We start from the raw sequence: 22,802 nt of genomic DNA, 5'->3' as shown, positions 1-22,802 counted from the left end.
GTTTAACAAAACCTCCAGTTGGTGGTGTCCAGACCACCTCCACTCTGTCCTTTCTCTTAGAACTTTTAGCGACTATCTCCCAATTCCTCCAAATATCATCAAAGGAGAACTGGGAGAACAATTCCAGAGTCTTGATCCAGTGGATCACCCTAACCACAAATCCTGATTTCTTCCTTGCTTCTCTCCTTCTCTGAGAAGATTCTTGCATTTCTCTCTTCCCAAATGGTCCAAATCAAGGCTGCTCTGCACATCTCCACATTATCCTCCTTCTCATCTTAGGCCAAGTAAAACAGGAGGGATCAAATAGCATAGTAACCTTCATAGGTAACGTCCACCTGCACCCAAACAAAGAAGAAAACCAAAGCCAAAACTCTGCAACAAAGGGGAAGAAAATCAGTAAATGACAACAACTCTCATCACTTGATTTGCATAAGACACACCAGCTTGGAGAGAGGCACGAATTAGGTCTTCTCTTTTGAAGCAGGTCCATAGTATTTATCTTCCCGTGAACTACTTCCCAGCAGAAAGCTCTTACCTTGGTTGGAGTGGGTCTACACCAAACTCTTTGACTAGAAAGGAAGGAACTGAGGAATCACAAAATGTCTTGAACAAAGAAGCACAAGAGAACAATCCCTTAGGGTTGGGGGCCCAAATCTGCTTATCAGGTTTACCGGGTTCCAAGTAAACATTTTGATAGTAATAGGGTGAAAGTCTATGATGGGACTAGAAAGTTTCTACATTTTGGGTCTATTTTCAGAGTTATCTTTTATTTATCTAGTTATAGTATATTTGTAATGGGTTGTTAGAGTTACAAATTGGCTTATATATTTGACTGTCCTTGTGGGTTATATATTAGTTTACCCTATTTCCAATGCAATGAGGAGTTAATTCTGGTTAGCTTTCTAGTTGGAATTGGAGTCACTAAAGGGATATCTGAGGCCTTACAGTGAGTCTATAAACAGACATTATAATTGACGATTAGAAGATTTTATTTGATGCACACTAGTTTAGAGAATTCTGGTTGTAGTCAAGTATTTCTTATCTCTAGTTTAGTGAATTCTAGTTCTAGCCAGGCATTTCTTTTCTCTTCTCTATTATTTCTCTACATAGCCAACCACATAAATTGGGATAAGGCATGAATGATGATTATGATGATATTATTTTTCTACATATCATTAACATCATCATCTTGGGTTTTCGTCTTTCTTATTGCTAAAATCTCTATTTAGCAACACATTCATACAGTCTCGCCAGCTATATTCTATATTTCATCATGTTCACATATTCTGCTGCATTGAAATTAGTTTATCATATATGAACCACAAATAACTCACAATTTAGACCAGGAAGATAGCAAAATGTTGTGGATTCCCAGCAACAAGTTGTTTTCATTAAAACTTGCAACCTTGAACCTTAAATTGAAACCAGTTTGCTCTGGGGAGGCAGTCCTGTTGATGCTTTTAGTGCAAGGCAGGACTTAGGAGACCAAGACAATATACTATTTTTGTATGGTTTCTTGAAACCATTGATCTTTTGGTAGCTTGCACATCTAAACTTGGTAAAGTTTCCACCTTAGAGATTTTCTCCTCAAAAAGTGTTGTTTATTGAGAAAGTCATTAGTCACTATGCAGTACTAGTTTGGGGCTCCCACATCCCATATAGGGGTATTGGGAGGATTAGACCGGAAACAATTCAAACAATCAAATAATTTAAAGCACAAATTAAATCTCAGGGACACAGCAACTTTTAGGAAATTTTTGAGGCATATTTCTTTAGCATGTTTTCCCTTCTAGACCAGAAAGAAATGCAGGATTGTAAAGATGGGGGGGGGTCCAAATGCAGTAGTGCATAGCAATTGCTGATCAAAAAAACAATAAACACAACAACAGGAAAATGTAGTACCCAAAATAACCCTGAAGCTACCATTCATGACAACGTTAAATTGGAAACATATTTAATTATCTAGCTACTAAAAGGTAAAGCATCCAAAGAACTGCAAACTTATCATGCAATTACTATCACATATGATTATACTGAAATTAACACATGTCCACAAAATACAAAGTATAAAAAGAAAGGCTGATCATACAAAACAAATACCAACCATCTTCGATTTTCAGTTCAGGAATGGTAGGTCCTTTTGATACTGTACTCTTTCCGCTAGCTTTCACTGTCTTATCTCCCTTTCCTCCTTTGCCCCAATCTCCTAAACAATCATAAAGTACGCATTACAGATTATTAAAATGTAAGCAGAATGCTTATGCAAAACATAAATATATCCGAGAGACCCTTGATATCCCAATCACAACATGCAGCCAAAGAAAAGCCTAGAGAGAAATGAATAAAAAGTGTAAAAGGTTCAAGCCTTTTGAAACTGGAAAACCAAACGAGAATTTTCCGCCCGACTTTGATGAGTTGCTGATTTTTGCGTTGGATGACTCTAAAGAAAAACGGAATGAAGATATTTGTGGGAAAAAAGACCCATTAAAGTTCCACTTCGAAGAGTTCAAAGAAAGTCAAAAAAATAAAGACAAATGAGATAAAAGAATCATACCTTTTGAAGCAACACTTGCAGGCATGACTTTTCCACCTGATTTTGATGGAGTATCAATCTCTGCTTCTGGTTATTCCAAAGAAAAAGTGAGAAAGAAAGTTTCATTTGGTGAACAAGTAATGTTGAAATGTGAAGTTTAGCATCGTAACAGCATATAAAAACACTAAATTCGCGGCAGAGGCGTGCAGAGCCAAAACAATGCACACACTGTGAAAATGAAAAGCAAATGGCAAATGATGCAGTAACCTTCAGGATCAGATGTATCAAACCGAATTGTCCTTCCCTTCTTTGACGAAGTTCCATCTTTCCCCTTCGCCGCTGCTACAAAATAAATAAATAAAATATTAAAAGAGGGGAAAAAATAAAAACACTTATTGCAACGAACGAGGAGGGAGAAAATTAGAAAAAAAATTGTTCGTTGACATGGAAAAGTCGAACTCCCTTTTCCAGCATTTGTGCTTCTGGCCTCTCTTAAAAAGGCTCAGTAGACATTTGCTTGGTTCCTGTTCCCGCGGCTTTGGTGAAAGAGTTTTTATGCTGCCAACTGGTCAAAACCATCCTCCAAGGACTAAGATAGCAGAAAAACATGTTATGTTAAGCTTATGACCCATTATTTCTCTCGATCATAAAGGAGTGACGAAAATATGTCCAAAAAACCATCGGAAATCCATGCAACAGAAATCCTGGGCCTTTGATATCGATATTAACAACCCCGCATTTCCGAACTTGGCAACCAAATTACGAGGTTCTCAAGCAGTAATGAAATGCAAAATCTATTCGAGCACTGACAATCTCTCTTCAAGCTAAACAGAAACCCTAGTTTTATGGTCTTAGCAATTGCATTACAATATTTAGTCCAATTAAGGTGTTGCGTCTGTGTGCTCCGTCGGAAACCGGAGGAGCTTCAACGAAAAAAGTTTAAAAAAAAAAGGAAGAAGAAGAAGAAGATAAATGAGAAGACTCAAACCTTCCTTTTTACCGGATGACGACTTAAGCGAAGATTTCATGTTAAACCCTTTCTCTCCTTTCCCCGCCATAACGGAACCCAGTAAGCAGGATTCAGCAGACCAACTTCTAGCTTGTATATGCTTTTCAGTGATAGAGGGAGCCTCTTCACCTTTTTCCCTCCACCGCCACGTCACTCGTGTATAGACAATCAAACTTCAAAGTATCGGAAATTTCTTAGTGTATAAGATACATGGGAATCGAGAAAAATTAAGATACGCATACATTTGTAAATATTATAAATATTTTAATAAATCATAAAAATACAACATTAAGATCTCAACGACGAGGTGTATATATGTTAAATTAATATATTTTAATAATTTTATGAAAATATGCATACATTTGAAAATATTATAAATATTTTAATAAATCACAAAAATATAACAACACTAAATATAAGATCTCAACGAGGTGTATATACATTAAATTAATATATTTTAATAGTTTTATGAAGAAAATATATTATAATTAATTATAATTTCATTAAAAATCCTATGTTTAACTATAATTTATAAATTATAATTCTTAAGTTTTAATGTTTTATGGGATGAGAAAAACTCAACTCTCCTATCCAACTATAAAGCATGCATTAGCACAACTTCTATGTGAAAATATAATTACTAATTATTTATTATTTATTTTCAAAAATAGTTATTAAAGAAGAAATTTCAATTGCTTTATGGATATGATAGATCATCTATAGAATTATAATATATTTAATCAATGTGATCAAATGATAAAATATAACTAATTATTTATTTATTTTCTAATTCTAAAAATATAAAAATACAAAAAATAATAATTATTAAAGAAGAATTTTCAATTGGTCTATGGATATGATAAATCAAACGATTTCCATGTGCATCTTGTATCAATTTTTCAAATATACGATACAATATGCCCCGTATCGGGCATATCGTATCGAAATTTTAAACCTTGCTGGCAACTCCCAAGGTGGAATCTGTAGTGTACGAACCGAGGATCTAGTGCGTTTAGACTCGAAGAGAATATTTTTACATCATTCATTGCTCAATTGGCCATTTATTAAAACACCCCTTGTAGTTTCATTAATTTAGTAAAACTTACTATATTAGATGAAAATAGAAAATGACATTTTACACCTTAATATCCATTCAAATGAATTTAATCAAAACAAACTAAAAGCAAAAATGCCATTTTGACCTTAATAAAATATGGACACCCCCTTTATTTTTCTCTATTTGGTTAATTTTGTTTTCTATACAAAAAGTGTTATGGATACTTGATGTAACACGATCCGGTCACTCCTAACTAGCACTCACGTGGCTCCTGGAAGATACATGAGATGAATAAGAAGAAGAATCCCCGGGGAGTTTATCCGGCGGGAACACTCCGATGCTTAAGTTAGTACTTTGTAGGAGAAGCAAAGAGAAGACGAGGGCTAAGAGTGCAGATAGCGCGTTATCACTATACACGAGAGATTAGAAGTCTCAAGAAGAAGTTTCTCTTCTGCCTTGAGTGCTTTTATTGGGGTGTTCAAGTCAGGTCGGGCATAACACGCCACTGGGCTCCTACCACAACCGTTACCTGCTAGGGCTGCGCAGGTGGCCGTTGTGACGTGCTTCTCGCCCGGGTGAGTGACACGTCTCCAAAGTGGCAGGCACGCCTCCGCCTACTGAGAGACATGGATGCAGACTATCAAAAGGACAGGGACTACGCCGTCAGTAAGGGACGTGGCGCAGTCTGATCGGTATGGCCTGTCAGATAGAAGCTTCCTGAGGAGTACTCACACGGCTCATTCACGAGTTACTTTATAGCGAGCTCGGAATACTTTAGGATTACCCTTAATAGAAGTCCTTGGGATGACTTGTCTGCTTGGGAGCTCGGGAGAGCTAGTTCCCCTAACTCGCGAGCTAAAGTTGCCTAGGAGTATCCCTTCAAAGGTAGCTCGGGGAACCCGGAGCTCGCGTTGTGGCGAGCTCCTCCTTTTGTGAGTTACAATGTAGCGAGCTGCTTTATGGGCCTGTCACTTGGTCGCACTAGGCTACAATGCTGAGCTATCGCTCGTGCTGAATCAATGTCCACGTGTCACCGTTTCATAGGTTGGGTCAAATTATGGACACCCCCTTTATTTTTCTCTATTTGGTTAATTTTGTTTTCTATACAAAAAGTGTTATGGATACTTATGGAAGAAACAACCATGAATCCATACCCTTGAACATTTTTCACTTAGTTTAAGGGTATTTTTGGAATAAATAACCATGGGTTCGTGCCCCTGAACATTTTCTAATTACTTTAGGTGATCATGTATTCATGTTACTATTTTCATACGGGAAAACAAATCAATGTTTTAAAAACCGACCCAAAGGTCGAACCGTTTTTTTCTCTGAATCATGGGTCACTTGTTTGACCGGCTGAATCAATGGCGGTTGAAAACATTGAAACAAATGGTTCTTAATGAAAGGTCAATTAAGTAAATAGGTTACAAACTATAAGAGGTATTGTACAATTGTGGATTGGGGTGCAATAATGCACTGAACTGGATTTTACACTGTTGCCAAATGTAGCCCAAGGAACACCAAAGTTAATCATGTGAGTTTTTCATTTCCCAATTTTTTTCTTTTTCTAATGTATCTACTGATTCATCTATCAATATTCCTATTACTCTAGGTTTTATGCATAGATATATGCTTTCTACAACTAGAAATTCAACTTACATGTTCTATTGTTCTCTGTGGTTTGGTGATTTGCAACATGTTAGAATTAAAACTTTTGTGGTTTAAATACTTCTAAGTTGAATTGATTTCCACTCTTTATAGAGATGGTTTACAAGAGCTTGATTTTTAATGGAGATCTCTAAATACATTTTACATTAAAATATAACATCTACCTACAAGATCTGACCTAGATGCCCAACTAGATTCTTGTGTTTTTCCCTCATAGCTTTCAATCAAAGTTCTAGCATTCATAAGTGGAATTTATAAATGAGAAAAGATGGATGGTTTCTTCTGTCCCATAATGGATGCAGCTGAACTAAGATGAACTGAATATTTACTTGCATGTTCTATTATTTCATAATATGCCCCAAAGGAATCCCCACACGCACAACTCAAGTTCTACTGTTTCTACTAAGTCAAGACAAGTAGAACCAGATTTTTACTCATGTGTTCTATTATTTCTTCTTTCTTAAAAGATAATTGATCTTACATGTAGAGTTTGTGCAGTTTTTAAAGCTTATTAGGCTCCGATTCATGTAGACGGAGTATTCTCAAGCCCGTTTCTTTCCTAGATTTCTTTTTTGGTTTTTTCTTGTTTTTGTTCCTATATCCATAGCAATTGTGATCGGGTAAGATGAAGAGCTTAATTTCTGTTTTGAATGTGAATCGATTACAAGGAGTATCAGTTGTGGCTAGTGGCAATGACTTGGTGGTTGATAGGTGGATGGACCATTTATAGGAATGGAGAGGAAGTGATAATTTTATTCAAAGCTAAATAGAGGGTTAATGCAGTAAATTTATAAAAATCGTTAATGTCCTAATGAGTGACAGGTCTAGATCTTTAGTATGGCACTATGCTGGTGTCTACAGGTTTTCAAATTCATTATGAGTTCAAGAGTGTGAAAAAAATCATGGCAAGTGTTAGATGATATCGCTAAAAGAATTACAATCACAATCTTTTAAGTAAATATCTTTTTATTTTTCAGACTCATAACTAGTTAATTTTTATTGAAATCTAAGTGGTGTTCAAAGGTTTTAACTAGGGGTGAGCACTATTCCATTAAAACCGAAAATTTCAGTTTCGATTTTTTTTGGTTTGTTTTTTTCGGTTTTTTGTTAAATCGGTTCAATTAATTTGGTTTTTGGTTAATTCAATTTTCAGTTTCGGTTTGTTGAATTAGCATTTCGGTTAATCAAATTAACCAAACTTTTTATTATTATATGTAATATAATAATATATTGAAATTTGATTTCATAATATATATTTTATAATATATAACATATATTATATGTTATAATATATAATATATTATATATTATTAAAATTTGGTTTTAACCGAAATAATCGAAAACCAAACCAAAATTTTTGGGTTTTTTTTATTTCGGTTTCGGTTTGGTTTTATTTTTTTAGTTCATTTTTTTATTTCGGTTTATTAGGTTCGGTTTTTAGCCGAATAAACCGAATGGTTACCCCTAGTTTCAACTAATATCAATCAAGTTATCTTTGTCCTTGAACATTATAACAAATTCAACTAATATGATTGAATACCAAACTAACCCAAATAGCCATTGATGTCTTCTATTAAGATCATGGAATTAATCTAAACCACCCATGTGATGTACAAGGGTTTCAATCAATTTATACCATCCAAATAAATCAACACAAGTGTTTGGGTTATGGTTGAGCTGGCCTCATATGCCACGTGTTGCCCCTGTGGTTGCCCAATCACCTCGGCCACGTTAGCACCACATCACCTTCGTGACCTACCTTATCTCCTTGGCCATGTCAGCGCCACATTAACTCCGCGGCCTACCTTATCTCCTCGATCATGTCAAATTCGTGTCACCTCTGCGGCCCACCTTATCTCCTCAGCCACATCAGCACCGCATCACCCCCGCGGCCTACCTTATCTCTTCAGCCATGTCGGCACCATGTCATGCAGATAAGTGCGACCAAGACAGGAGAGTGGATGGGGACAACTCCGCTGTTGATTACGTCTTATCCTAAAGACCTCAGCGGTTAACCTCATCCTGATGACCTCGGAAGCCTCATCTGACCAAGACACAGATCATTGACTATAAAAAGGTACCTCCCGCTCAAGGTAAGGAATTTCAACTCTTGATTTCCATACCGTTACTCTGTTCGGACCAATACCATTCTCCAACTGCTCGGTCCAACCGCCCACCTTCCTCGACTAACTTAAACATCGGAGTATCTACTCGGGGATAACTCCTCGGGCCTCTAACTTTTATTGGTTTTAGATCTTGGAGTGCGACATCATCCTTCCACCTCGACTTTGCCCAATTGGCATGACTATCTAACTGTGGCCTTGGTTCAAGCACTACCTCAGATCGAACAACATCATACATGAGTGGTAATGAGTGGTTTATTGAATGTAATGAACTAGACAATGACCATCCAAGTATGTCCTAATATTTAAATCCATCTTAGACATTCAATTAAAGCAGTACTAAAAGGCATTAATTTATTACTCTAGGTAATATTTGACTTGGTTAGTCGAAAAAAGAAAATGATGTATAAAGTTAACAAGAAAATGATACATTACTTGGATAGTCAAAAAATAAAAAATAAAAGGGTAAATTTCTTAAACTTCAGTAAGTGCATCCTTACTGTTTGAAAATTAACTGTCGCTACTTTATTGTTTCTAACAATTGTCTAAATCTTACAAGAATGTAAAAATTAAATGTCCATTTTACCCTTCTGTGATCTTTACCACCCTCCCCTCCTCTGATCCCTTCGAACACTCAATCGGCAAAACAGGGAATCTCAACTTGAGTTTAATGGAGCTAATGAGCAAAGATCCCAGATCCGTATCCGTCTCCGGTGAAGATCCCAGATTGACTTTAATTTAGGGTTGGGGTGGAGCACCATCTCCCTTATCGGCAAAGGCATCACGAGAGGTTGCCGGTTCTGCAAAGGCAGAAATTGATGCTGCCAGTGCTGGTGCTGCAAAAGCGTTGGAGGGCATTTGGGTTGTAACAGAAAAGAGTCCAAAAAACTCTAAGGTTGTCGGTGATACAAAGGCGGAAATTGATGCTGCCAGTTGAAGCCTAACTGCATTGAAGCTAGACAAGGCCTCCAGACCTCCGAAGGTGCAGCTTAATTTGACCTGCAAAAAAAAAGCTTGATTACACTATCAAAGAAGGAGAGAGAAAGGCCAAAGAAGCTGCGACCATTAGATCTGGAGAGAGAGAGAGAGAGAGAGAGCAGATGTGGGAGTGTGTACCAGCAGCGGTGGTGCCACTAGTGGACAGTGGAACAGTGGAGAGCAGAGGGTGTGGGAGAGAGAGAAGTTATCGTTCATCATCTCTCACCTTGAAACGAAAAACAAAGTAGTGGCGACAAGAAACCTCTCTCATCTCAGAGTCAAGAAATCTCTTTCTTCCCTGTATGGCTTTGGTAGTAATGGTTCTTTTCGTTCTCAACCGCCACTGGTGGTTGGTGGAATAGTGGAGAGCGGAGGTTTTGGGAGAGAGAGAAGTTACTGATCATCATCTCCTACCTTGAGACGAAAAACAGAGTAGCAGTGGCAAGTAACCTCTCTCCTCTCGACGACAAGAAGGTAGGAATGGTTCTTTTCATTCTCAACCGTCGCTGGTGGATGGTGGGATAGTGGAGAGATGAGGTTGTGGGAGAGAGAAAACTTACTGTTCATCGTCTTCCACCTTGAGACGAAAAACAGGGTAGCGGTGACAAAAAACCTCTCTCCTTTCAGCGGCAAGAAATCTCTCTCCTCCCTATTTGGCTTTGGTAGGAATGGTTTTGGTGGAAGTCCCTATGAATATATGAGGGCGCACAGAACAGGGTCTGATGTAGGAGTACCATTAGACGTGACTTTTCTCCAAAAGACTTCCTAAAAAAAGTCCAGTTTATGAAGGCCACTGGAATTTGCTTACCTCTTCCAGAGCATCCTTTCAGTGATATATAACAAAATAAGCCAGTTGGTCTGCCAAGGGCATTTTCAAACTTTCTTGAACGTGAGGTTGAAAATAGCATACATCGGTGGAGGTTGAAGATAGCATGCATCAACGGTGGTGTTAGTTTCTCCTTCTTTCCCCTTTCGCCTCTAGTCTCTCTCTCCTTTCTCCGTTCTCCATCAGACCTCCCTTGGAGAGAATGCAGATGGTACTTTGGGTATTATATAACATTAGATCATACACTAAACAGTTTTTGATGGAGAATTAAGGTAAGGGTAGAGCTAGACAATTGTCATTGCCAGAAACAATAAGGGTAGCAACAGTCGATTTTCAAACAATAAGGATACATTTAGTCAATTAGCTAAGCTATAAGGATAATTTAAGAAGTTTAAAAGACATTGATTTGTTGAAATCGTAATATATTACTTGGATGGACAAAATTAATCCACTAATATCAAGAAATCACTTTGATGGCCTGGATTTTATATTACTTTGGTATATTTATTGTTTGGAGTAGGAACGCTTGGTAAATAGTTTAGATGGGTTAGACAATGAATACAGAAAAGAAAATGATACACAAATTTGAATGTTGAGATTTAGTAACTAATTTTAGGAGGGCTTTTTGAATTGTCTAGATCCTGGTTTTTCCTTGACACATTATTCAACATGTTTTAGGCTTTTTTCTTTTTGTGTGTGTATGTATTGCATTGATATTAGATGAAACATTGGTGCATTATTGCATATAAATCATTGAATCTGACACAAATCTGATGGTAAATTAGTAAAATATCTTTAGATTTAATATTATTTTTTAAAGCATCCTTGAGTTTCTCCCAAATTCCGTATTCATAGGATCCTATAATTCTATTTTTAAAATACCCACAAATTCCCACATTCTAATTCCTAAAATAGCTTCAAATTTCCATAACCATATTTCTAAAATAACTCTCGAGGTGGGGAAAATAAAGGAATTCCCCATCCCCAACAGGGAAGAGGTGTCCCACCTTAGTGTTTCATACACATAGGACTTACACTCGTGTACAAAACATTGGTGTATCCGCTTATGATTGACTGTGTAGCGTTCTAACACACTGTGATGAGTAACTAATCTGAGATGGGATTTAATAATTAGACAAAACGGAGGATCTGAAGCAATTGACAATGATATTGGAAAAAAGTTATAAACAATAAATTTAAAATCTGTAACCAATCAGTTGGTATTTACCAAAATGAACAAGGTATTTTGATTGGCGAAAGCCCTTGAAGAGATCATATCTTTCTAGCACCATAGATTTTAGGTTGTATTTGGTATGGATGAAAAGGTAGGGAAATCTATACAAGCCTTTTTCTACCTTTTTTCTTTCAGACCAAACACAATCTTTAAGGTTAATTTGGTTCAAGGGAAGAATTTCATGGGATGGAATGACAAAGGCAAAATGGGTCTAACGTGATCTATTACTGCTCACAAAGTTGTATATAATGAAACCAATAACAAGTGAATATGCTAGTATTTTATACACACAGGAATATAGGCCCATGCATTCGAAACAACGGCGTATTCACTCTAGATCCAGTGCTTTTGGACTCAAAGGGATTTTCTTTTCCATACACATATTTCTAAATACGCCAACTTTTACTTACACTATGGAAAGATCCACATTTTTATCCATAAACCATTTCTCCTTGTCTCCTTTTCTCTCATCTTGATATTTATATAATGGTGTTAGTTTAGAGGCATTCATTAGGATTGTGAAGCACCTCTGAGTTAGTGTGCTCTTGATAAAAAAAAAAAAAAACATGTTGAGGAGCTTTATTGATAAAATGAGATCATGAAGCTTTGAGAAATTTGGAGCAAGAGGCTCTTTTGAGAGATCGAGATTGTGGAGCTCTTCGGATAAAATGCCATGGAAGCTAGTGCCAAAAGCCTAGGTTCAACCTGCATTACAACAAATATGATCATTAATACCTCTTGATTTATGTTCACTAATTTGCTTGTACCTTTCTTTGTTATCTATTCTACAAATAAAAAATTCCTTTTGTAGAGAGATCAATATAGATGCATAAAGTTGTACTACTTGTTCAGGTTTCCATGAATATTATTAAGTAGTTATTTTTTGTTTTTTGATGAGTGGGTATTAATAGAGTTGGAGCATCAAGAGAAGCTTTTTTGGTCAAAAAACTAATTTTAGGAATGGGGTGATTTGTTTTGTCCCATTTACAGTTGGAGTCTAAAGAATTCAGCCACTTCAAATAATTTTAGGACTAATTATTTAAATACACCCTATAATTTATTTAAATATATCTTATGATTTCAAAATCTATTTTAAGTCCTGTTTGGAATCACTTATTTTAAGTACTTACTCAAATAAATACTTTTTTGATAGAAATAAGTACTTAAAATATGTGATGAGAACATACAATAAGTGAAAAATAACCACTTATTATTCATGTTTGAAAAAAAAAAAAACAAAAAATAAGTGTTTTAAAAAAACAACCCTGTGCTAACTTATTCTAAGTGCCCATTTGAGAGGGATTTTGGGACACGGTTTCTCATATTCCGAGCCGGGCCCTATATGAATTTCATATGAGTTATGCTTGGTGAAAATCTAGAAATCCAGTATTAGCGTTCTGAATGCAATAAACACGACTATAAGGTGAAGCTGCAAGTAACTTGTCCGGAACACAGGTGATCAACGATCGTGACTTAATCACCTAACCCAACTCAATGCGCAATCCCTCCCAAGTCCTAGATGGGCTCGAAGCACTTATTGGATAAGTGCTTATTCTTTTTTGTGGGACAAAATTCTCCCCACAAATTTTTTAAATTTTCATCGAGTGCCCCTATTGTCTTCTCCATTCTGCGTGAGGAGTTTTAGTGGCGGTGGAACCTAGGTGGACTTCACGCTCCGGGTATGTGAAATCTCCTCTTTTTTATGTTTCTTCTCCAATTTTTGGGTAATCTTTTCTGGTTTGCTGGGCTCTAAACCCATATTGCACCATTTTTCCTTAGATTTGTAATTGGGAAGGCTCCGTTTGTTTGCGATGCAAACGTCGAATCGGGGTACATAAACACCCCGGTTTGCGTTTGCGAGCATCTATTTGAAATGTAAAAAAGTAATGATTATCAGAGTAAAACTGTATTTTTTGACACTTTTGTATTCTGAGAAGAGAGTATTACTATACTTATTTTTTGAATACAATTTTCTGTTCTTTTAATAGTTAACTTTTTGACCAAAAATAATGCAATGGAGCATAAGATAGTTAGAGCATTTAATGTTAGCCCATACTTTTGCACCACCCATTTCAAACAAACAAGATGAATGCAAAAAAGATTTAAAATATGAACCATGTTTGTATTCATAAACCGAAGAAAAATGAATAAATATGTAATGCACATAATTACATTTACATTGCAACCAAAAACAGAGTTAAACCACCTAGCCGGCAGCAGTCTCTGGGTTGGTGAGTCCTAAATCCATTTTTTTTCCTAGCTATTTGCAAATATATGATCGTTTTTTTTTTTCCTAGCTATTAACAACAATTGACTTTAATTTTATCAAGATAGAAAAAAAGAAGATATTTCCCTACTTGAACAAAAAAAAAGTATAAAATGGCTAGGAAGCAACTTAAATCTAAGTATCTCACCACGATGCTTAAGCTTCCAAAATAACAGAACCCAAAAATTAAGACTTTTTCCAACCGTTTAAGCCATTTACAGGACGAGGAAATTCAACATTGTAAAAATTCACCCCATTGACTTCTTTAGATTTTTTTTATAAGACTAGTTTCTTCCTTTTCTTTAGAGAGTTGAGATTAATTAAATTAATTAAAATACATATTAAAGACCCAAAATTCTCCACTTGAAATTAAAATTTCAAGTGTTGCAACTTGAAAGCGATATTGGTAGAGTGGCCATAGGCCCTCATTTGTTCATCCTCAATATGTTCCAGTGGCCATGTGACAAGCCCTATGTTAATGGAAAATAAGTTAATCTTTGTGCTACACTTTTGCACCACAATGAAGTTTTTCCTCTTTAATTATATTATTATAATTATCTATTTGCTATAATATTCTTTTAATTGCTTTTTTTTTAATGAAAGTGTTTTTCCTTCATTTTTTATGCACAGAGAATCCATTGTTTAGAATCTTTATTACATCCTATTTCCAGTTCTTATTGAGTCAATGACAAGTCATTTGACTTTGACTTTGTGTAGACTGTAAAATCCTTCGCCAGTGAAACACTTGTTTTAATTCGGAGGGGCTTGACTCAGTCAACCAAACGGTTTCACTTCAACATTCCTATTAGCATTTATTGCACACAATAGGATGATGTTATAAAAGGGCACTTGGCTTGGTTTTTATGCACACCCGAAAGGAAGCTAGCTATCAAGGGAAGAGTATAGAGCCTCCCAGATAGCCCAATTCGGATTAAGCAGTTCTAGGTTGCACTTTGCATCCATGGGCTAATGTCTCGGATCTCCTTTGTTTCCCTTGAAGATTGGAACGGATGACAAGCGGATCGAAATGGGTGATTCATCGAGTGGTTCATCAAACGAGAGGTGGAAATAGGAGATGAAGTTATGTGGCCGAGGTGCTACAACAAAACAATGGTCACTTCTGGTAGTTTTGGCTCATCCACACTAAGGGCCCGTTTGGTCCACAAGAATAGAGGTGTTGAATCAAACTAACTATTAGTTGGGTGGAATCGAAATGTCATTCCCAATCTTGGTGGAATGGCATTCCCTGTTTGTAAAGAATGGTTATTCCCTCCCCTTCCCTTAAGAAATAGAAATCCATTCCAGATGATTTTGATTCCAATTTCCATTTGAACTAAGCAGAATGGAGGAATAGAGCATTTTGATTCTGATTCCCCTCGATTTTGATTCTGGTTCCAATTGTGAAATTAAATGAACCCTCATTCAATTGAACAAAATTCACCAGAGTAGTTTAGAGCTTTCTTGCATCAATCAAATGCATGGTTTTCAAAACTGGACAGGAAAAACTAGGAACCGGCTGATTCTGCTTTCCCCCAAAACCAGATTTTCTTCAAATCGTTGATTTTAGTCAATAAACCGTTGACCCAGACGATTAACTGTTCAAACGGTTTTGACTGTTTTTATTTATTTATTTATTTATTTTTTTATCAGAACGGGCTAACCGTTCGACCTGAAAACTGAACCCCTGACCAATTTGTTCTCCAGGTCGATTTTAAAAACCTTGATCAAATGTTCATTTAAGTAAACTTAAAAGATGTTGAGAGAATCGGCGAGGGAGAAAACAATAGGGGAACTTGGATGAGACAACGAACAACGTCTTTAGTATTATGGCTTCAGTGATTTGACGATGAGATTGTCCAATTTAGGTATGCTGTCTACAACACAATGACCCGGCCAATGTCTCCTGTTGACCCACTTCGAAATCACTATGAAGGAAACATAGGGCATTTTTTTTTTCGTCTTTCAAATTGTTCCTGTCAGCCTTAAACGGTTAAAAGCTTTAACAATGTTCATTTAACTATTTTTGAAAAATAAGGATATATTTAAATAGTCTAGTAAAACTATAGGATATGTTTAACTAATTAATTCATAAATTTGATTGTTTTATCTATTTTAGGGGTGAGAAAATGGGTAGTTCTACACATTAATTCTAGGGTCTATGGATTTATCCTATTCAAATCGACCCAATGAACCAGTCTTGGTAGAACCTGCCTCGGAACTGAATTTGTCTTGAAATAAATTTCAAAATACTTTTGGGGATGTGAAGATTTGAACCCAAGCACTCCATATTTGAATGTATACAATAAGTAGTTTAAAAAATAATATTTATAAAAATTCAAATTATAAATTTTGAACCATACAATGATATTCTACATATTAAGTTATCCAATATAATCAATAAAAGTAATACAAGTTTTAAACTATATATTATATTTATTAAAAATCAAGTTTTTAGATAACATTTTTTTTTCAAGGGGAAGAGTAAAGAAAGTACAAGTTCTGTGGGTAGACCTTGAAATCGACCTTCATAACATAAGGTTTTGGTTCCAAAAACCTGAAACCAACCTCTATAGGATAGGTTCCAAATTCTACCATAGAACCAAACCACATTGGCCCATTCTCACCCCTAGTCTATTTAAAAAAAAAATGAAATAAGTAATTTCTTAAAAAGAGGAAAGTACTGGTCGCCCATTCTTACTTTGGACTATCTTTAAACGTGTGGACTAGAAGGAAAGAATTCATATGGACTCCATGCACATCCTTATGCGCATTACAAGAGATATTCCTAATGGACGGCTATGATATGTTGTGGGGCGCCTATGAGGTTGGGCTGGCAAATTTGACTCCAACCTGTTTAACCGACCTATTTGCATGTCAATATGGGTTGAGTGAGCCAATGGGGAGAGGGGAAAAAGGGTCACGGTGGAGTTGCTAATTAGGACTTGCTCAAGTTTCAAAACCACCGATGACCATTATTGCCGCTACCATCATCGCTATGTAGGGCTTGCTCAAGGCGCCATTTCTCCTGTCACTGTTCTCATCGCCACCACTGACAACGACACCTTAATCAATGTCAGATGGAGATTTTGAAGCTTTGAATCGTTGCACCATGATGGTCATTGCTTCAGAACGCTGCCTTAAAGTTTCTTGTCGATGTTCTTCCTCTCAAAACTTTAAAGAAATGACCATTGGTGTTCTTGTTGATGTTCGGCCCAGGAATCGTCTAAGCAAACGGTTCCATTTTACTCTAAACCCGGAATCTGGTCAAAATGACTGTTTTATTATTATTTTTTTAATTTTACTGTTAGAACAAACTATCCATTCGAATCAGATGATTGGACCATCAACCCAGAAACCGATGGTCAATATGATTCCATTTCTAAGTCATTTTTTAAAACTTGTCCATGTCTTAAAGCTTCAACAGCCTCCCATTGGCGTTCTCCTCCCCAAGGTATAACTTTCTCCCTCCTTGGTTTTCTTGTGTTTCTTTTTGAAAGATTGAGCGGAATAGAGGAGTAACAGGGGGCAAACAATTAGAATAGATGATGCCGGCAAGTGAGGCAGGACCATTTAATCTAGGAGGCATTACTGCTGCCATTTTTTTTTAAGATTTTTTTTTGTATATTTTATGTGATTATTATTTTTAGTTTTGTTTTGAAAAATTGTTTTTTAGTTGAAATATATATAGCGGGAGAGATGATTATTATTTTATCTTTTTCTATGATTACTTTCTGCAATTTTTCTTTTATAGCAAAAAAATATAATTTATGTTTTTTGGGGAAAATAGATTCTTTATTGAAAAATTTTATCATTTTATTTGTTTTCTTTAAATTTTCCCTTTTTACCTCAAATATATAGTTTTTGGAAATTCATATGATGAAAAGAGAATTGATATTGATTAGGTCGGTGCTAGAAAAAAAACAGAAAGGACTAATTGAAAATGACGTTTCTAGCATACTTATGCTAAAGTATGTAGAAGTAGAAAGAGTAGAGGAAAAAAGTGGAACTTGAAGCAAATGGAAAACAAGAAAGAGAATGGAATGCATGGCAATTTCCATTAGTCCTTTCTTTTTTAATGAAGCCGAATCCTTAGTTAAATAATTGAAAATTTTGAAGTAGAAAAGATGACCTATGTGTTAAAACAAAACACAACGTTTAAAGAAAGAGAAACCAAATGCTTTCGTGGACCAGCAATGTAATTGTTTATCGAAAGGAAGGAAAACTTGATGGGAAGAGGCCAAAGAGAAATTGTGTATACTACTAAGCTTATGGGATGTCTACTCAATTCATAAAACTTATTTATCAAGGCTGCGTTTGGTATAGGTGTAAATGAGAACCGGGGTATACTTTATACCTCGGTTCGATTTTGCAGGCATTTAGTAGAGGTGTTAGAAAATTCATCGAAAACCAGTGAAAATTTTACATGGCTAAAATCGATGTAAAACTTTACCGATTTGTCCAACGGTTAAAGGATAAAGTGTAAAACTCGATCCCACGATCTGTCCGTTGCCCCTTCTGCCGGGGCAAGGTTCTTTTGAGACAGGGTTATCTGTTCATCTTCCTCCGACAAGAACAGAGAGGTGGCGACAACAGTGGTTTACCGTCGAAGGAAGATGATGGCGGGGCGTAGCCCCTTCTGCCATGGTTGACCGTCGGCGACATTAGAGGTTGCTGGGGCAAGGACCGATTGGTCATGCTATGTACCCATCTCCTCTAAGGTTTAACTCCTCTTCACCTGAATATCCTCAGTCTATCTCCTTCTTTACCACTTTTGTATTTGCCTAGGTTCCCCAATAGACTATTGTGAGTGGCCATGGCATCGCCTTGGCTTTTTCGCCATTCATGGGGTTCCCAGGTGTCATGGCAAGTCAGTACCTGGGACTGTTCAATGAAACCAACAATGGAGACTTCTCCAATCACGTTTTCGCCATTGAGCAAGATATTCTTAGACCCGAATTTACTGATATAAATGATAATCATGTTGAGATCGATGTGAACAACCTTAAGTCGATTGAATCAATTCCAGTGGCTTATCAAGCAAAGAAGGGATCAACAAGAGCCTGCACCTCATAAGTGGAGATCCAATGTAAGTTTGGATAGAGTATGATGGTGTAGAGAAGCAACTCAATGTAACATTAGCTCCACTTTATTACCCCAAACCTGGGATTCCCCTACTGTCGACATCACTTGAACTTTCTTCGATTTTCATGGACTCTATGTATGTGGGTTTCTCTTCGTCCATTGGTGCGATTACAAGCTCCCATTATATTATTGGATGGAGCTTCAATATAAGCGACCAAGCGCAAGAACTGGGTCTGATACGCCGCTCACCGCTGCTCGCGGTGCTCTGTTTCTTGGCCGACCAGCAAGGACTGCAAGGACTTTTACCTCAATGATTTACCAAACGCGAAGAGTGTTAAATGGGACCAACATCCGGTTCCCATTTTACACTCTCATGAACCCATCGGTGTAATAATCCTTGGTGTAAATTTAGATTTACACCGCGTAGCCTAAATGTAAAACATGATGCATGAATAATGAAGGGAAATGCACATAGTTAATCTAAAAAATGGCAAGCCAATGAGATAGTCGTATTGACCCAAACAAGCCAAAAAAAAAAAAAAAAGATAATTTAACCCTATAATACTAACTAAAAGGAATTGCAATCTAAAATGGACCAACCTAATTATTTGTGGGAAACAAAACAGTCTACAGTGAAAGAAAACTGAATTAGAAAAAGAAAATTTAATGGCAAGTATGTTACATGTAAATTTGCACTCTGATTCAGTTTTGACTATGTCCGACAATATTACATTTTTGCACTGGCAAATGATAGATCAATGCATATTTACATTGATAATAAGATGTAAAAGTACATCAATAAAAAAGAAGTGAATTTGCATTCAAGTGTGATTTTGATAAAAAAAAAGTATATGTTTTATTGGAATTTGTGTTTGTTTCCATTACAGCTAAAAGTCTATTTGGTAAGAAGGTAAATTTGTCAATGCAAAACTAACCCAACTTTACAATTTATATAAACCATTTTACACTCTACAATCTTAGGTGGTCGATTTTTTGGTGCCAAGGCAAGGTTGTTCCCTGAGGTTCAGCTGCCATTGCTAGAGTAGTTTTGTTGTGATTTGCATTCTTCTTACAAGCATTGGCTTCATGACCCAGTTTGTGACAAGATTGGCAAAACTTTGGAATATTTTCATACATTACTCTTTGGAAATAACCACCATCTTTTCCTAATCCAATCCATTTTTTTTTTTGACGAGGTTTTGAAATATCCAACTCAATACAAACCCGAGCCAATTTTACTGAAGTACAATGAAGGGTGGCCAGAGGCACTTTCAACATTTTGCCGATATTCCCAACTATAGATCTAAGGAAAGAATCTCCAAACAAGAAGAGTGGAAGTTTTGGGAGATTAATCCAGATCAGAAGAACTGTGGGGTCCTCATCTACACGGAAAGTCGGCAACCACTTAAAGAACCTGAATAGAAAGCCTTCGATGTAGGTCACTTCTTTCAACCATAAACAAATGAAATCATCATCGTTTTGAAATCTGAGGAGATGTGTATAATCTAGAATGGAGATTACAAAGTCATTCTTCAGGGAAAATTGTTGAAACAAAAGGTTTTTCATTTCCTGGGTTGCTGCTATTCCATAAGAGCATTTAGCTACCAGAGTAAATTTGAAAGGCTCGCAAGCCAGGGCCATTTCCTCAGAAGAGAAAAAAGCGTGCATGTTCACCATATTGGGTAAAAGAAGGCAGTTTAACATTGATCTTGACCTGTTCAAGAGCACACGATTCCACAACTATTATCGCAAAGAATTTTTTGACACCAGAGGAAGAAGGATTGCAGGCAGCCCTCTCCCCTCGGGAAGACATCACCAAAGTTCCAGTCCTACAGCCTACAGGTTGAATAACATATTTTTGAATTGTTTTTTATCATTTTATGTGTTTTCAACAATATTCACAAGTTTTTGCATTTTATGCGGTTTTGCATTTTAATGCAACTTTTGTTTTTTTCTACAACACTGCTAGATTTTTTTTGAAATTCCGAGGGTTATGGTAAAAAAAAGTTTATTTTGAATTAGAGGGTCAACTAGGTGAATCAGGGTCAAAAAGTGGGTTGTGACCCAATCTAACTTGCTGCCAAATTGGTTAATGTGTCGTGGGTTGGTACTAAACCCACACCCAACCCAACCCAGCCCAACCCACACATTCGCCACCATTACTTCGGGTGCAGTCGGTAGAAAGCCCATCTAAATTCAGAAGGAAAACCTCTTCGATTCCAAATGTAGGAGGTGCATGATTTATGTAGCTTGTTATACACGGTTTTGTGAGCAATTGATCCGGATGGATTCGCATTGGCCCAACTGTACATCTCCCCACGGGCCGTGGCACACCTTAGATCCAATGCATTTAGACTATTTGAAGGAATTTTCTTTTGAGTCCACTAAAATTTTGATACATCATTCGGTACTCAATTACCCATCACCTACAACCAGTTCAAACTTTATGATTGATAATAATATTTTTAAATAAAAAGTTGACAAGTTATAAAACTTTTGTAAACAAAAGCTAATATTTATAGAAAAGTTTAAATCCCTCATGTTCTCTGTTCTCAAACTCAAAGCTTGCTCCCCTAACCTAACCATTAACCTTCATCAACGGTGTTCAAATCGCAACAGAACGACAACTGTGGATTTTAAAAGTTGGTAGCCTAGTATCCCTGTCTTCTTTTTTTCTCAACGAACCCAACCCTAATGATGGAATCTTTGTTTTTGTGTGTGTGTGTGGGGGGGGGGGGGGCGAGGGTCTGTTTGATACCTAGATTTTACCTGGCCATCCTCTCTTTTTTAATAGGAAGAAATATAGAAAAAAAGAAGAAAATCATAGAACACGACATAGGTCATAGGTGTGTTGTTATTTGGGGAAAAAGAACAATGTCTTAAGAGTGCAGAATCCATAATCCGATAGAGAGCTGGTTCACACACATGTTTGATCCTGAAAAAGGGAAAAAAGGATGATGAACAAATGGAACCTTTGTCACCAGATGATCGAAGAAATAGATTGCTTGACTCTCTCTCTCTCTTAACATCGTCTTGCCATTGTCGCTGCCATTAAAATCCACAGTTGCCGAAGGTTAATGGTTGGGTTGGGGGAGCAAGGTCTGAGTCTGAAAACAAAAAACATGAGGGATTTATCATTTTATGTCGGTATTAGCTTTTGTTTACAAAATATTTACAATTTAACAATTTTTTTTTTTTTTTTTATGGATCAGGAAGTGCTATACAAGATGGGGTATAGTACGATCCTATAAATCAGCAACAAAAATAAGGGAAAGAGAAGAAGGATTGAATGAATACAACCTAGGCTAACTTGACTATCCATGATAGTAGAGTTCACATCTGCACCCCACTAGGGGCACCCCACAACGTCCCACAGCACATTGCTGTCGTGCATTGAGAATATCTCCCGATGATAGTACCAGTCTTGATGATATCATCATCCGGAGATATTCCCAATGCACGGCGGAGATGTGCTGTGGGGCGCAGATCTGAACTCATGATAACATTGCACACTAACCAATCCGTAGCTTGATTTACCTATCTAAATGGGTTCTTATAGCAAACTCCACCATCCAAATGAGAGCTGATGCGCCTATAGTCATCAATGATGTTTGAAACTCTCCAAGGCGTGGCGACGGATTTCTTCAGGCAGTCGATGATCAACTTTGAGTCTCCTTTGATCATGAACAGAACCAAGGTGATCTCTCGCAATACACATAATAGCACACCACCCATCAAATTTGCGAGAAGCATCAAAATTTATCTTTATAATCCCCATACTTGGCCATCTCCAAACAATTGGATTCTAGCACTTTAGGTTCATAGAGTTTTCAACTATCTTGTTACTATTTTTAATTTCTGAGAAGTAATTCAACACTCTCTCAAGCAAGATAGGAGGAGATATGGTCCTATTGTTAAAAACATATTCATTTATGTTTTTCCATAAGAACCATAGAATAATTGCACACTTTTCAAGGTATAAGTTCCCTTTGTCCAAAGAAGCACCAGTTGTAATGTGGGTCCACC

At 36.7% G+C, this 22,802-nt stretch overlaps 1 protein-coding gene and 1 pseudogene across 16 annotated transcripts in view; one reads left to right on the top strand and one right to left on the bottom strand.

Moving 5' to 3' along the window:
- The window catches only part of LOC148874870 (DNA-directed RNA polymerases IV and V subunit 4-like), a 28,391-nt gene extending 24,660 nt beyond the window's left edge, over window positions 1–3,731 (bottom strand). For 4 of the 16 annotated variants that reach the window (XM_088963820.1, XM_088963818.1, XM_088963819.1 and 1 more), the window contains exons 1-5: window positions 3,522–3,713; window positions 2,801–2,872; window positions 2,555–2,620; window positions 2,366–2,440; window positions 2,105–2,206 (exon numbers count right to left, since the gene is read on the bottom strand). In XM_088963820.1, the coding sequence (XP_088819946.1) occupies window positions 2,105–2,206; window positions 2,366–2,440; window positions 2,555–2,620; window positions 2,801–2,872; window positions 3,522–3,591 (385 nt within the window). In that variant the 5' untranslated portion in view covers window positions 3,592–3,713. Of the gene's footprint in view, window positions 1–2,104; window positions 2,207–2,365; window positions 2,441–2,554; window positions 2,621–2,800; window positions 2,876–3,521 lie in introns of all 16 variants that reach the window. The other 12 variants (XM_088963824.1, XM_088963825.1, XM_088963822.1 and 9 more) reach the window with 4 other exon arrangements.
- A 14,805-nt stretch (window positions 3,732–18,536) lies between these two features.
- On the top strand, window positions 18,537–19,090 carry LOC148874869 (L-type lectin-domain containing receptor kinase IV.1 pseudogene; annotated as a pseudogene).
- The last annotated feature ends 3,712 nt before the right edge of the window (window positions 19,091–22,802 follow it).

This window comes from Nelumbo lutea, chromosome 1, assembly GCF_056320005.1.
Source record: "Nelumbo lutea isolate HS-2025 chromosome 1, American lotus-T2T, whole genome shotgun sequence".
NCBI classification, from domain to species: Eukaryota; Viridiplantae; Streptophyta; class Magnoliopsida; order Proteales; family Nelumbonaceae; genus Nelumbo; species Nelumbo lutea.
Note: the sequence above shows the minus strand (reverse complement) of the source record. Positions and strands in the feature narration are given on the sequence as shown.